General features: G+C 47.7%; 1 protein-coding gene and 1 pseudogene across 4 annotated transcripts in view; both read left to right on the forward strand.

Moving 5' to 3' along the window:
- Positions 1 to 13906, forward strand: part of PACSIN2 (protein kinase C and casein kinase substrate in neurons 2) — a 99794-nt gene that overhangs the window by 64534 nt on the left and 21354 nt on the right. For all 3 annotated transcript variants that reach the window (XM_084748380.1, XM_084748382.1, XM_084748381.1), the window contains exon 2: positions 3835 to 3967. In XM_084748380.1, coding sequence (XP_084604506.1) covers positions 3908 to 3967 — 60 coding nt within the window. In that variant the 5' untranslated portion in view covers positions 3835 to 3907. The remainder of the gene's footprint in view (positions 1 to 3834; positions 3968 to 13906) is intronic.
- LOC311578531 (large ribosomal subunit protein uL11-like) lies at positions 3976 to 11668 on the forward strand (annotated as a pseudogene). Its single transcript, XR_014783679.1, has 2 exons — positions 3976 to 5139; positions 7100 to 11668. The product of XR_014783679.1 is annotated as a large ribosomal subunit protein uL11-like (transcript).

Here is a 13906-nt window from a genome sequence, read left to right on the forward strand (position 1 = left end):
GTTCAAGGATTATCAATAATTACCAGTTTTATTTAATTTACAGCATTGAAAGGAAAAACATTTATTCTGTGTTCCTTTACATTTAACCAAACTTAACATTCTAGTCCTTTACTTGCTTCCCATTCTAGTTCAGGCTAGAGTTAATATTACTAATTATTTAGTATTTAATGTTTTGGGTCTTACTCTGTTGCCTAAGCTAACCCTGAACCTCTAGATCCAGGAAATCCTTCTGCAGCCAGGTGTGGTGGCGCACGCCTTTAATCTCATCACTTAGGAGGCAGAGGCAGGTAGATCTCTGAGTTCAAGGCCAGCCTGGGCTACAAAAGTGAGTCCAGGACAGCCAAGGCTGCACAGAGAAACCCTGTCTCAAAAAACCAAAAGAGAGGGAGAGAGAGAGATGAGAGAGAGAGAGAGAGAGAGAGAGAGAGAGAGAGATCTGCTTTGGTTTCCTGAAAAGCTTGTGGGGGGGGGTTAGACACACAGTACCACATGCAGCTATATTTCTGAATTTTATTTAAGAGAATTAAGGCTTTTTGTATCCCTGGCACTGCCTGTTCTTGAGAATTAGAATTGTACTTATTTGATGAATGGATGAGAGCCACCAACTGTGGTTGGCAATGATGGGCCTTCCAGTTATAAGTTGGCTCATGATGCTTCGGGCTCTCTTTGCTTCTACTACCCTCCTGGCCATCTCTGCCTAGTTGTGGCTGCCGAGTCTTGTGGACCCAGGAATAGTGCTGAGTCCTCGTGCCATGCTGATTGTGCAGCGCTGATTAAATCTGGCCTATGAAAGGTGCTACAGGATGCTCCTGTGTGATCCTGAAGCCTGAGCCAGCTTTGTCATTTAAGTGACATCACCAATTACAGATTCCCAGAGATGCCATTTTGACCACCTTATAGACTTGAAGCCCTGTTGCCCGTGTCCTTGAGCCATCTGCCTGTGAACCCCTGCCAGCTTTCCCTATGTCATGTGGGAGGTGGACTCTTGCTCTCTTGTTTTCTCTGTGTTTTAGAAAAGGAGAAAGGCTGCAGAAATAAGTAGTAAGCTTTCACTCTCAGGAGCTAGAAAAGGAATGAAATCTGAAGCCAGACATGATGACAAATACTTTCCATTTTGTGCTGGGGCTGAGCCTAAGACCTGGCACCTGCTAACCCAGTATTCTCCCAGTGGTGAATGTTGAGAGCTTTATCTTTGGCAGACCCCTCTGGTGTACTAAGGCAAGAGAAATGAAAGCCTTAGAGAGGAGAAGAAAAACTGTGCCTGTGAGGTTGGTGACGATGATGTAGGGACACAGTCCAAGCAGATGTGTAGATACTGTCTAGAGCTAGTAAGTGCAAAGTGGCTGCATCTATGAGTATAGAAAACCCTTTTCTGCTCGGTCTGGTGGCACACGCTTTTATCCAGAGATGGGCAGATGTCTGGGATTTCAAGGTTAGCCTGTCTACATAACAAGTTTCAGGCCAGCCAGGACTGTATAGTGAGAACCTATCTCAAAGAAAGAGGAAGGTAGGTAGGTCAATCATTTTCTATTTATTGACAATTATCAGCTAAAATAGAAAAAAACCCTAGACATTCTACTTACAGTACTAAAAATATTAAAGGCCTGGCCTAGTAATCTCTTACTGGGTTATACAAGGGAACTATGCAGACCACTGCTGAGAAGCTGGGGAAAGCCGGGCAAGCAGAGCGGGTGGCATGGGTCAGGGTCGCAGTGCATCAGGTTTGGTGAGGGCCTGGTCAGCAGACCTTGCTGTTTGGTGAAACTAAAGAAACAAGTTGAAAGGTTGTGTTTGGAGATACATGGGGCTGTGGCTATCTGTGCTAGAAATGGACAGGACCTCCTGCCAGACTCAGGTACAGCAGTGAAGATAGCGTAGCCAGGACAGACAAAGAATCAGGGAGAAAACCCCAGCTAATGTTTTTGGAATAATTTGACCTCAACATGGAAAGAAGTTAGACCCAACTCAGGTGTCTCATCACATCTATGTACCATTTCTGGATAAGAAAAGTAAAACTGAAAAACTAGCATGACAGATGCAAGAGGAACAAAGGTGAAGGACAGCAGCAAAAGGGAAGACTTCCTGAAAAGGAAAGCGCCAACGACAGCAAGAGAATACAATGCGTGAGAATACATTGACTAAGAACCTGTGGGGCCAGAGGATGGGAGTGCAGCACGCTTGCCTGCACGTTCTCTCCCTCTCCCTTCCCCACCCTCTCTCTTTCAAGTAAAAGTGAAAAAATTTTTTTTTGTTTTTGAGACAAAGTTTCTCTGTGTAGCCCTGGCCATCCGGGAACTTACTATGTAGACCAGGCTGTCCTTAACTCACAGTTTGAGATCCACCTGCCTCTGCCTCCTAAGTGCTGGGATTAAAGGTGTGTACCACAACTGCCTGGCCAAAAACAAAATCTCTTTAAAAGATTATTTATTTATTTAGAAGATTAAGGCTATGACAGCGTGAAGGGATGAGAAGACAGTTCCCAGGCAGATCCACAGTGAGCCACTGCACAGTCCCCCAGGAGGGTAAAGACCCACCGGCATCGCTGAGGGTGCCTGCCAGCATTCCACAGAACGTGAACCTTTGTTTAAAGCCCTGCTCCCGAGCTAGACAGACTCATCCCCCTTTCTTTCCCGCCTCTAGTGAGGCATGTGATGGCTACTGCCTCATAGTCTCATCAGTCAGGACTGGCTAAGTACATGCAGGAAGAGTACATAAAGCTTTTGGTAGCAAGTGGCCACCAGGCCCCTTCCTGAGTAAGGGAAGCTGACAGCCTCAGAGAAAATGCTTGTCCCAGAAACAGTAACAAAAACCTAGTCCAGTCCCTAGTGTTTTCTGCTGTCTTTGGGCAGCTTGCTGGATGGACACTTGTGGTGTGTCAAATATGTGTCAAGTAACTCTTATTTGTCATTGCTAACTATATTAGTCAGGGTTCTCTAGAGGGATAGGATAAAATATATATATATGTATGTATGTATGTATACATATGGAATTTATTAGAATATCTTATAGGCTGTGGTCCAGCTGGCTAGCCCAACAATAATCTCTCCTTACAGAAAGTCCAAGAATCCAGTAGTTGTTGGGTCCACAAGGCTGCATGTCTTAGCTGGTCTCTAGTATATACTGGAATCCCAAAGAAGTAGGCTCTGTTGCCAGTGAGGGAGTACACTTGCCAGCAAGAGCAATGGACAAGCAGACAAAGAGCAGCAGCTTCCTTCTTCCATTTATGTAGCCTTTCCCAGAAAATGTGGCCTAGGTTAAAGGTGGGTCTTCCCATTTCAAACAATTTAATTAAGAAAATAATCTTGCTGGGTTTGGTGGTGCAGACCTTAATCCTAGCACTCAAGAAGCAGAGACAGGCAGATCTCTTAGTTCCAGGCCAGCCTGGTCTACAGAGCAAGTTCCAGGACAGTCAGCTACGCAGAGAAACCCTGTCTCAGAAAAAAGAGGAAGGAAGGAAGGAGGAGAAAGAAAGAAAGTCCCTCCCAGGTGCACCCAGCCCCTTGGCTTTCAGTTAGGTCCAGATGTGGTCAGGTTGACCACCAAGAATAGCCAGCACACCAACTTCATGCAGTGTGAGTAAAGCACCTCGTCTGCATTTGCCTATGGCTGCCTCTCAGGAGCTGCTGTGGTGTCCTGTACACTGGTGATACCGGAGTACTTGGGAACCTCAGGAGTGGATGGACACTCTGAATAGCAGGTCAGGGAAGAGAGGCTGTCCTGATGCAGGGTAGCAGAGACCAACGTGCTGAGGCTGGTGCCATATATTCAATAGAGATGCCATTCCTTTTGTCCTGGAATGTGAAAACTACAACTATCTCTGTTTTTCTTTCATAGATCTGTCTGCAGGTTTTGAGGATCTGACCCCTGAACCGGAGTGTCTGCTGCCACCCCCTCATTCTCTGCAGAAATGTCTGTCACCTACGACGATGCTGTGGGAGTGGAAGTATCCAGCGACAGCTTCTGGGAGGTAATGCCTCCCCTCAGATGAATGCAAATGCGCGGCTGCCTGGTGTCCAGCATACCACTGTGGTTGTGGTAGAGTCAGGAGGAGAGGAACATAACTCAAAGTCAGTGGGCAATCACCATCAAATGGGTGGTGGTGGAGATAGGGCATTGGTTTTTAGGGAGTGCAGGAAAGCGCTAGCCCTCAGTGGAGGAGGAAGCTTACTTGCTTGCAAAGTCTGATCTTCCACAAGCCAAACGGTGTTTGGAAGGCCTTGATAGTTTGCGCTCCAATGTTCTTGGGTGTCTAGTCTTGTATGACAGACAACAACTCACAGTAATGACCCTGCTCAGTCTCACAGGCAGCTTTTATACACGGTGACCGTGACATGATATTATTCTCATAGTGCAGGCAAGAGGACAGAGGGCGACATGAAGGGCCTGGATCTTGATAGGGCGTCTGCTTGCAGTTTGTGTCCTGGGAACTCCCTTCCTGATGAAATATCATGTGACTGGTTTTGTTTTCAGAAGTTATTCTCCTTCAACCCACTTTTTTCCTGTCCACTAAAGAAAATCCAACTGTATTCTTTTTCTTGGTGGTGATAGCACCACTAGGGGTGGAATTCTGCACCTCATGCGCCCTGGGCAGGGGTGAGTTTCAACTCCAGCTGCAAAAGTAACCTCGAGACCATATTTTATCTCCATGAAAAAACCCCTGGAACTAACTTTCCACTCTGGGCTGCATGGGACAGGGTGAGGAGGACTGGGCTTGTAGCTGGGTGGCGTGTCAGCTCTGACTGCAGCTGTGCTGTCACTAGCTGTCTGACCGTGGGCATGTTGCCCACTAGACCTGAGCTTCAGAGTGTTTATCTGTAAAAGGGGGCTGATACATCTTGGCCCCAAGAGAGGCTGCCAGATGAGGTGGGGTGTGGTCTTCAGCACTGTGTGGGCCCCTTCCTGACACAGGAGGCTCCAGGGAAGGAAAAGGGGAGTGTGCAGTGCTGCTGTTTGCTGGGGCTAGCATGTCTGAAAACAGTAGGCTAATGGAAACCAGTGATCACCAATGCCCCAGTTTTAAAAGGTAGCAGAGAGTTCAGACTACTAGCACGTTCTCTCCTGTACTCCAAGTGAGAAGGCTCTGATTGAATTTTAGCTAAATACCTTACTCTATTAAAGGTACCTACTTAGCCAGATGCAGCATGCCCATGTTCCTAGCACTGGGAAGGCTGAGGCCAGAGGGTTGCCTCAGCCCAGGAGTGGGAGACCAGGCTGAACAGTGCAGCAAGATCCTGGCCCCAGAACAAAGTAGACTGGGATCTGTATTACCAAGCAGACACTGTGTGTGGAGTCCTGTGCGGATATGGCGGGGCATGTAGAGAACAAGTCTGGGAGCTTAAGGAGCTGCTCCAAAAGTGCAGAGTGAGTGGAAGGGAAAGAGCTGGTACGTTCTTCCCAGACTGGCTGGCAGCAGTGTTCTTGTGAAGCTGGAGGCTCGAACAGGAGTCTGGATGACGAAAGACACCTCTGCCCTGGAAACAGTTAAGGCAGCAAGGGTCACAGGGACAGGGACAGACATGTTGCCTGCTGCTCAGCAGCAGGGTATGTTGGAAGGGTTAGAGCAGAACTGTAGGAATCTGCCTTAGAGCTGTGACTGAGACATCATCTGGAGCAAGGCACTTGCCCTCTGTCCTTGCAGGAACAGGAGTGCGGGCAGGCGGGCCTCTTGCCAAACCCCAGAGAAGCTATGGCCACACTAGTGTCACAAAAGCACCCATTGAAGCTGTGTCTATGCCTTTTGTGTCCTGCATCTGGTTGTGTGTACTCCGACAACCCATCAGTCATGTACACAAACTATGTTTATGATCTCTGTACTTTCCTGCAGCCATGTGAGACTCTCACAGAACATTTAGAAATCATGAGTGACTGCTCAAACCTACTTTTAGAGCTTACAGCTGCCTCCCTGGTGTGCTCTCTACTTAAATGGATGGGAAAACAAGCTCCAAGTGGCTTAAATTGCCAACCTTGAGAGTAGAATTTGGCAGGGCTAGGGTGTGGCCACTGGGATACAGGGCCTGTGTGCCCGCCCTATTTGTGGCCTTCTGGAACTCAATGTTGGTGCCAGCAATACCTGGATCTCTAGGGACACAGAGCTCTTCAAGGGTAGGGCCAGGGCCTCCTTAGTGTCTCTGCATTATAGCTAGTCCTCATTGCGCACACACAGATGGGGAAGGCAGATGAAGTACATAGATTCCATTGTGTTGCTGTCAAGACATGGTTCTGAATACCAGCTAGTCCCCTGGGGGCCGGGGCAGCCTTTGGTGCCTTGGTCATGAAGCTCATCCTCTTTAGATTTCAGTCACTTGACTAAGCTGTTGGGGGCACACTCACAAGGAACTGCAGAATGTGAGAGCAGGAGTGGTCTTTGGTATGGACTCCTCATAGCAGCTTGGCTCCATGGGACTTTGAGGACAAGTATTGGTTTGGGCTGGCAGGGCAGGAAGGGACCTGGGTGGCCAGACACAGCCTGAAGAGAGCAGGTAGTAAGAACTGTAAACCAGGCTTGGACATGGATACCAGGGTGAGAGTGAATTACCACCAGGGCTAGAGTAAAGGGTCTGGGAGATTGAGTCCCTGGAGGGACTAGTCCCCAACCCTAAACCCACTCTCCAGTCCAGTGATTTCATCCCAGGACACTGGCCTATTTGTGCCAGGCTGACTTGTTTCCACATAGCTCTTGACTTGGATCCCTAGGGTCACAGGTCCCTCCTACACTGGAGTGCTTGTGGGTTCTCCTAAGAGCTGCTGGTCTTCAGTGAGTATGTAATACCAGGAAAAGGGTCCCACCATCCCAACTGGTAGCAGCAGCTGTGGCTCAGGGCCTCGCCATTTTCTAGGCTGTTTGCAGAAGATGAAGGGCTCACACCTCTGTGTGGGAGCCTGGAGTTTGAGGAGGGGCCGTGGGAGCAGGCTTGCAGAGTTGGTCCATGTTATGGGTACAGATGGCTATGGGGCCCTGAGGGTCCTGCCTTACTCCATTGTACACTGCACACCGCATGCACTGAGGACATGGCGTGCAGCAAACTCTGCCAGCAGCCTGTGGAGAAGCTCAGCTAAGTGTAGGTGTATTGGGACTGAAGCTCAGTAGTTCAGAGCCCAGGCTGCCCTTCTAAAGGACTCAGATTCAGTTACCAGCGCCCATGTTGGGTAACCCAGAACCATCTGTAATTCTAGCTCCAGGAATCTAATGCTCCTGTGGGCACAAGTGTAGACACACACACACACACACACACACACACACACACACACACACACACACTTCTGTGGGCATAAGTGTAGACATACATGCACGCACGCATACATGCACACAATCTCCCCACTAAATAAATAATAAATGTAAAAAAATTTAAGTAGGTTTTTAAAAACACATCCCTTAAAAAAACCAAAACAAGCCGGGCGAGGTGGCGCGCGCCTTTAATCCCAGCACTCGGGAGGCAGAGGTAGGCGGATTGCTGTGAGTTCGAGGCCAGCCTGGTCTACAAAGAGAGTCCAGGACAGCCGAGGCTACACAGAGAGACCCTGTCTCCAAAAACAAAACAAAACAAAAACAAAACACATCCCTCTTCTCTATTACTTCATGTACTCTGCTTTTGGAATTAGGATCCTACGATTTAAGAGTTTAGGAGTGGGCTGGAGAGATGGCTCAGCAATTAAGAGCACTGGCTGCTCTTTAAGAGGATCTAAAGTTCTTGGGTGTTTTCACTTTTAAACAATTGAAGAGCAAAGGATACCTTTACTGAGCAATGAACTTCATTTCCTTCTCTGTACTGGACAGTGAATTCTGTGTCATTTCCTTTGCTGAGCAGTGAACTCCATTTTTTCTTTCTTTTCCTTTGAAGACCAGTTCCAGAAACAAGATGGCAGCAGCCATTGTGGGGTGGGCTGGGGCAGGAGTGAGGAGGTCCCTGGTGCTGCAGGGAGTCATGTTGGACAGGCAGCCTGTGTGCAAAGCAGGAGCAGCACAGTTGACCCGGGCATGAGCTCCAGCCTTGTAAGGGCCCTGTGGGTAAGGAGGGGGCATCATCCCATGCAGATGGGGAGCCCAGTGAGGTGTGATGCAAGCCAGTGGTTCAGGGGAACACGCGCCAAGGTGCCCCTAGATCTCTGCTCCAAGGTGGAGGCACACTGGAATACAAGAAGTTCAGGGAGAAGCTAGACGCGGACATGGAAGTGTCCACGGTCTGTTTCCTGTTGTGTTCTTCCAGCACAAGTGTCACAGAGTTAAAACCCAAAGAGGAGTAGAAGATGATAGGAACAGAGGAGGCAGAGGACTCATCCCTGTTGAAGGATCAGAATAACAGTGTCGTGTGTCACCCGGAGTTGCTGAGATGGAGTCCCCATGCCTTATCAGAGGCCCCCCTGAAAGCGTGTGTATAATATTGTATTTGTGACAAGGAGTCTTGGGAAGAAAGACTGTTCTGTACCCCTCCCGGCCTCGCTAAGATACTGTGGGCTTGGGGTAAAATAGTCAGTTATTAATGTCACCAAAGTTGTGTGGACTGCAGCGAGGGATCAGCCGACCCCTCCTGCTGGCTTGTGCCCTCCTCACGCCTCTTCTAGCACTGTGGGAGTTGAGGAATGGCCTGCTCCTCTTCACAGATGGGCTAGCTATTTTTTTAAAATGTTTTTTTTAATTTACCTTTATTTTATGTGCATTGGAGTAGGGCTGTATGCATGTCTATGTGAGAATGTTAGATCTTGAAGTTATAGACAATGATGAGCTGCCATGGGGGTGTTGGGATTTGAACCTGGGTCCTCTGGAAGAGCAGTCAGTGCCCTTAACTGCTGAGCCATTTCTCCAGCCCATGCTGGCTACTTTTATATCAACTATATATAAGCTAAAATCATCTGCAGTGAGGGGACCTCAATTAAGAAACGCCTCCCTAAGATTGGGCTATAGGCATGTCTGGCGGCCGGCCTACTTGGCATACCGTACTGCTAAATAAGCACGGCATACCATGCCCCAGAAAGTCAGAACATTGAATTTGGAAGTAGCATGAGTAGCCAGTAGCTGGCCTGCAGATGAGTCTGCACTTTTCACTTCTTCTTTAATGTGCTTCTTCCAAATAGAGACCTGGTGCTATGAACTCATTATCCAGTCTGAGATAATGTGTTAACCAGTCACAGTCACTAGGCTTTCCCAGAAACTGTTTTCTCCAAACCTTTTACTGACTCATGGTTATTGCTGTCTTGTTGGGGGATGCCCTGGTACAATGGCAATTTGACACCCAAATGTGGGAGACGTAAGAACATAGGGTAAAGGGACCTCTTGGTTTAAAAAAAAACTGGGTGCACTCTTTGTCTGGTCAAAGAGTGACTTAAATGCAGGTGGTAGAGTGCCTGCTAAATAGAAGAAGTACAAATGCTTGAGGTAGAGAAGTTTTGGTACGAGTTCCTACAGGTAAATCCTTTGTTTTCTGTAGAGGGGTTTTTGATCTTGCACTAAGGCCAAGAGCTTTGAATAATGCATAGAGGGAAAGTTAGGACTTTGCTTTCTTGTCTGAATCTATTTTTATCATATTATGATTGCTGTAAATCAGGTCCCTACATTAGGGACGGGAGTAGAAAATAGTTAAAACCTGCAGACTTTCCTAGTAGCAGATAAAGATAAGGTCAGTGAAAAAGAAAAAAGAACAGGGAGAAAGTTAAGATGGCGCTGATAGACATTCTTGTCACAAAAATAGGCCTCTTGGTACTGTCTCCCTTATATGCTTCCTTGGATCCATTGCTTGAGCACTGTGCCTTAGAAAGTGAAGAATTGGGCTGGAGAGGTGGCTCAGAGGTTAAGAGAACTGTCTCTTATTCCAGAAGTCCTGAGTTCAATTCCCAGCAACCACATGGTGGCTCACAATCATCTATAGTGTAATCTGTTGCCCTCTTCTGGCCTGCAGGGGTACAAGCAGGCAGAGCACTGTATATGTAATAAATAATAAATCTTTTTTTAAAGTGAAGAATCTCAGCTGCCGCTACATTTAGATCCTATTTCATGTCTTCATCCTAGTCATGGTGATTGCTGGCCAAATGAGCAACTCATAGTCTCTGCTTTTCCAGTGAAATTAAACTGTACCCCACAGAGACCTTACACATGGTGTCCGCAGGACCTTGAGCCATCCAGCAGTTACAGATTGCTTGTCAAGATGACAGGTGTCATTCTCCATATGCAATGCAGTTATTAAAATCCATACACATGAATTTAAACACATAGAGGGTTATAAACAGCTGGCATGAGTACATGAGCCCTCAGGAGTTTATTTGGACAGCACATTATTATGCTCAATGTGGACTTGAGGCTGAGAGAAGTCGAAATCAGGTGTAGTGTTGAGTGTGAATGTCACAGGGGAAGGAGCGTTCTCATTACCTGCTCAGCAGGCTCCTGGACCCCTCAGTGTTTTGACCAAGTTAGTCTGTGTGCCCTAAGAACTTGGAAGGTTTTGCCCTCTTGAGGGGACACAGCAAATTTCAAAAGATTTAAGACGAGGACCAATGTAGCCTTTTACTAAATTTCTGGCTCAAGTACAAAGTTCCTTGGAATGCAAAGTGCAGCCTGCTGAGGCATCTAACATACTACAGCAACTTGCTCCTGTGATAGCAGAGCTGCAGAGTGGTGCTAGGTCCGATAAAGAGTGGCCTCTGGCTTTTTGGCTTTCGGCTTGGAGGAGGCTACAGTGTAACTTTCTTCAGTCATCCCAGTCATCCAGTCATCTGGCACCAGCTGCCTCCACCATGCTGCCCAAGTTTGACCCAACGAGATCAAAGTCATGTACCTGAGGTGCACTGGAGGCGAGATTAGTGCCACATCCGCCTTGGCCCCCAAGCTTGGTCCTTTAGGCCTGTCTTCAAAAAAGGTAGGTGAGGACATTGCCAAGGCCCCTGGTGACTGGAAAAGGTCTGAGGATTAGTGAAACTGCGCATCCAGAACAGACAGGCCCAGATTGAGGCAGTGCCCTCTGCCTCTGCCTTGATCATCAAAGCCCTCAAGGAGCCACCAAGAGACAGAAAAAAGCAGAACAACATTAAGCATAGTGGAAACATCACTTTTGATGAGATTGTCAACATTGCCAGGCAGATGTGGCACCAATCTTTAGCCAGAGAGCTTTCTGGAACTATTAAGGAGATCCTGGGTATTGCACAGTCTGTGGGCTGCAATGTGGATGGCCACCGCCCTCATGACATCATAGATGATATCAACAGTGGTGCAGTGGACTGCCCAGCTAGTTAAGCAACGAGAAAATATTTCAATAAGTGACCATTGGACAACAAAAGAATGGCCTCTGGGTGCCTGGATCCAGAAAATAGGGACTCGACATGTACTGCCATTGTCTTCGCAGGGGCTTTTGAACTAGCCCTGACGTCTAATTAGAGGGGCCTTTGTTTCACTTCCCCGGCCCATAAAAATTCAGTGGAAAACAGGGGAACCTGTTTGCATGGGGCAGTGGCCTTTATGTGAAGAGAAACTGCAACACGCTCTGGAATGAGAAGAACAAGCACATCTGAGACATACCGAGCCAGGCCTCAGTCCCTGGAACGCTCCTGTTTTTTCATTCAGAAAAAAGCTAAAAGAAATTGGATAATATATGACTTAAGAGCTGTAAATTTACAGTAGTCATTTTTTGTTTCAAGCTGATATCTTTGGTTTTCCGGGAAGGCTGGATAATTATCCTCCGTGGAAGCCCATTCAGCTTTTAAGATAAATCACTATAAAGAGATTTTCTCCTGTTATTCAATAAAAGCCTGTACCTAGACTGGCTCTAACATTCGCTGCTCCCAGTCCCCATGCGCAGTGGCTTATGTGATACTGTACGGCTACCCAAGAGGCTAACATTTGGAAGGCCACTCCGGGGAGAGCTCCCCACAGCCTAGCCTATTAACCTGTATACTGACAGTGTTCACTACACTCAGCTTATTCCTAGATCACCTGCTGCTTTCATAAAGACAAAAATTACGACTTCCCTTGACTTCCGTGTTTTAGCTTTGCAAGCTGTATTACAACAGGAACACCGCCCTATCTTTATATCACACACCAGAGCCCATAATTCTCTTCTGAGGATGCTAAATAAAGGGAATGCTCTTGCTGATGAGACATCACGGCCTCTAGTGGCCTCCCTCTGACAGGGTGCAGTGACTGTGCGCAATTGCTTCCTTCAGTTTGCATGGTCCTGAAGTACCCTTTTTCCTGCTTTAACTCATCTCTAAACAAAACAAATTGTTTAGGATGTAGTGTTTGTACCCCATTTCTCCCTTTAGGATAGCATTTTCTTAATTGATGATTCATGGGGGAGGGCCCATCCCATTGTGGGTTGAGAACTTTGAGAATAAAGGACTCCAGACCGCTTTAGTATCCATAATAGGAAGTATCCTAGTAACTCCTCGGACCTCTTGTTTCCATGTGGAGTGAGAATCCAGATCTAACTACCAGCCAGTGTGGGCTCTGAGATGACATTATGGGGTGCCCAGTCTGTGAGCATGGAGAGTAGAGAGTACTGACACTGTTTTGTATACAGCAGATGTCCACATACGGTAACAAGGGTGGCTTGAGCTGCAGGACAGATATCAGAGTGGTGCTATGTATTGCTTATGCTGTGTGGGCCGTGACCTCCTGTGCCATGCCTTCCAGAAGCCTGTGGTCCTTCACTCTTACCTCATGTCTCCAGGCCAGCTCTGACCATCTGAGATACATTCTTTTCCAGAGTATGTTATTCATCATAAAGTCCTATCAGGCTAAAATAGTGATGACTTATTCACCATGACACCACTCCGCCTTACATAGTCCTGGCACCCAGCAGATGTTCACTAGATATTTGTAGGTGGCAAGAAGGAGTTGCCAGCACATGAGATACTGAGAATTAGGAATGCCTGACTGGCTATTTGGAGCTGGCTGGCAAGTAGTGGAGGCAGACACAGCTCATTTCAAGATTCCAGAGCCATGAAAGGAGTCACCCAAGCTGCTTCTCCCTCCTTCCCGGGATGGACAAGATGAAGAAACAGCCAGAAAAGAACTTAGATCCTGTCATGCAACTTATGAGAGTATAGCTGGCAGGAGGCAGCCTGGCCTGGCACATAGGTGCTCTGTCCTCACCTTGAGAGTCAGAAATGCAGAGAGGAGGCCTGTCCACATCACATGCTTTGGGGCGGAGCCAGAGCTGGGCTGCTCTTCTAGTGGGACATAGTGAAAGGAAGAGGGCCAAGAGAGCCTAGGGGCTTGAGCACAATATCCAAAGGCCTTTTAGTCCATCTTGTCACCACCTGCAGAGCTATGATTAAGCACCGCCCACAAAGACCTGTCACTCTGTTGGCTTTCCCACAGTCACTCCTTGTGTCTTCTAAGCCAGCAGAGAAGGTGCTGCAGCTTCTAGGCATTATCAGTGTTGAGTCAGACATTTGAGTTCCACAGCAGGTAATTGCCTGGAGGGACATTGCCAGCCTTCTGCTGAGCAACTTGGCACAGATGCCTTCCTCTTCTAGGCATGAGAGGGGGCAGATATGAGGTAAAATCAAGGTTACCCTTGGCAAGTTGCCTTAGGAACATGCAGGTTTGCAGTTCCTGGGATGAAGCGCCATTGGGATACAGTGGGAACAGAAGTGGAGCCTGGCCCTGCTCTGCATCTCTTCACCCTCGATTGACCCAAGGGAGCCATGGCATGTGGGCTTTGTCTCGTTCTGTCTGTATGGTCTTGAGTGACTTCTTGAGTGAGACGGAAACACTAATATCCCACTTGCTAAGAGTGCATGAGATGGGGTGTCACAGTGGGGCAGTCACTTCCTGCCTGACAAAACATAAACATTATTGTGATGTAATGCACAGTGACAGGATGTGTGGCACTTACTGCTAAGAGAGTCCAGTACAGTTAAGGGCCAAGGCCAATGTGCCCAAGGTGACGCATAGAAACTGTGGCTATGGGCACCATGT

Source organism: Acomys minous (assembly GCF_964271855.1).
Source record: "Acomys minous genome assembly, chromosome: 12".
NCBI lineage: Eukaryota > Metazoa > Chordata > Mammalia > Rodentia > Muridae > Acomys > Acomys minous.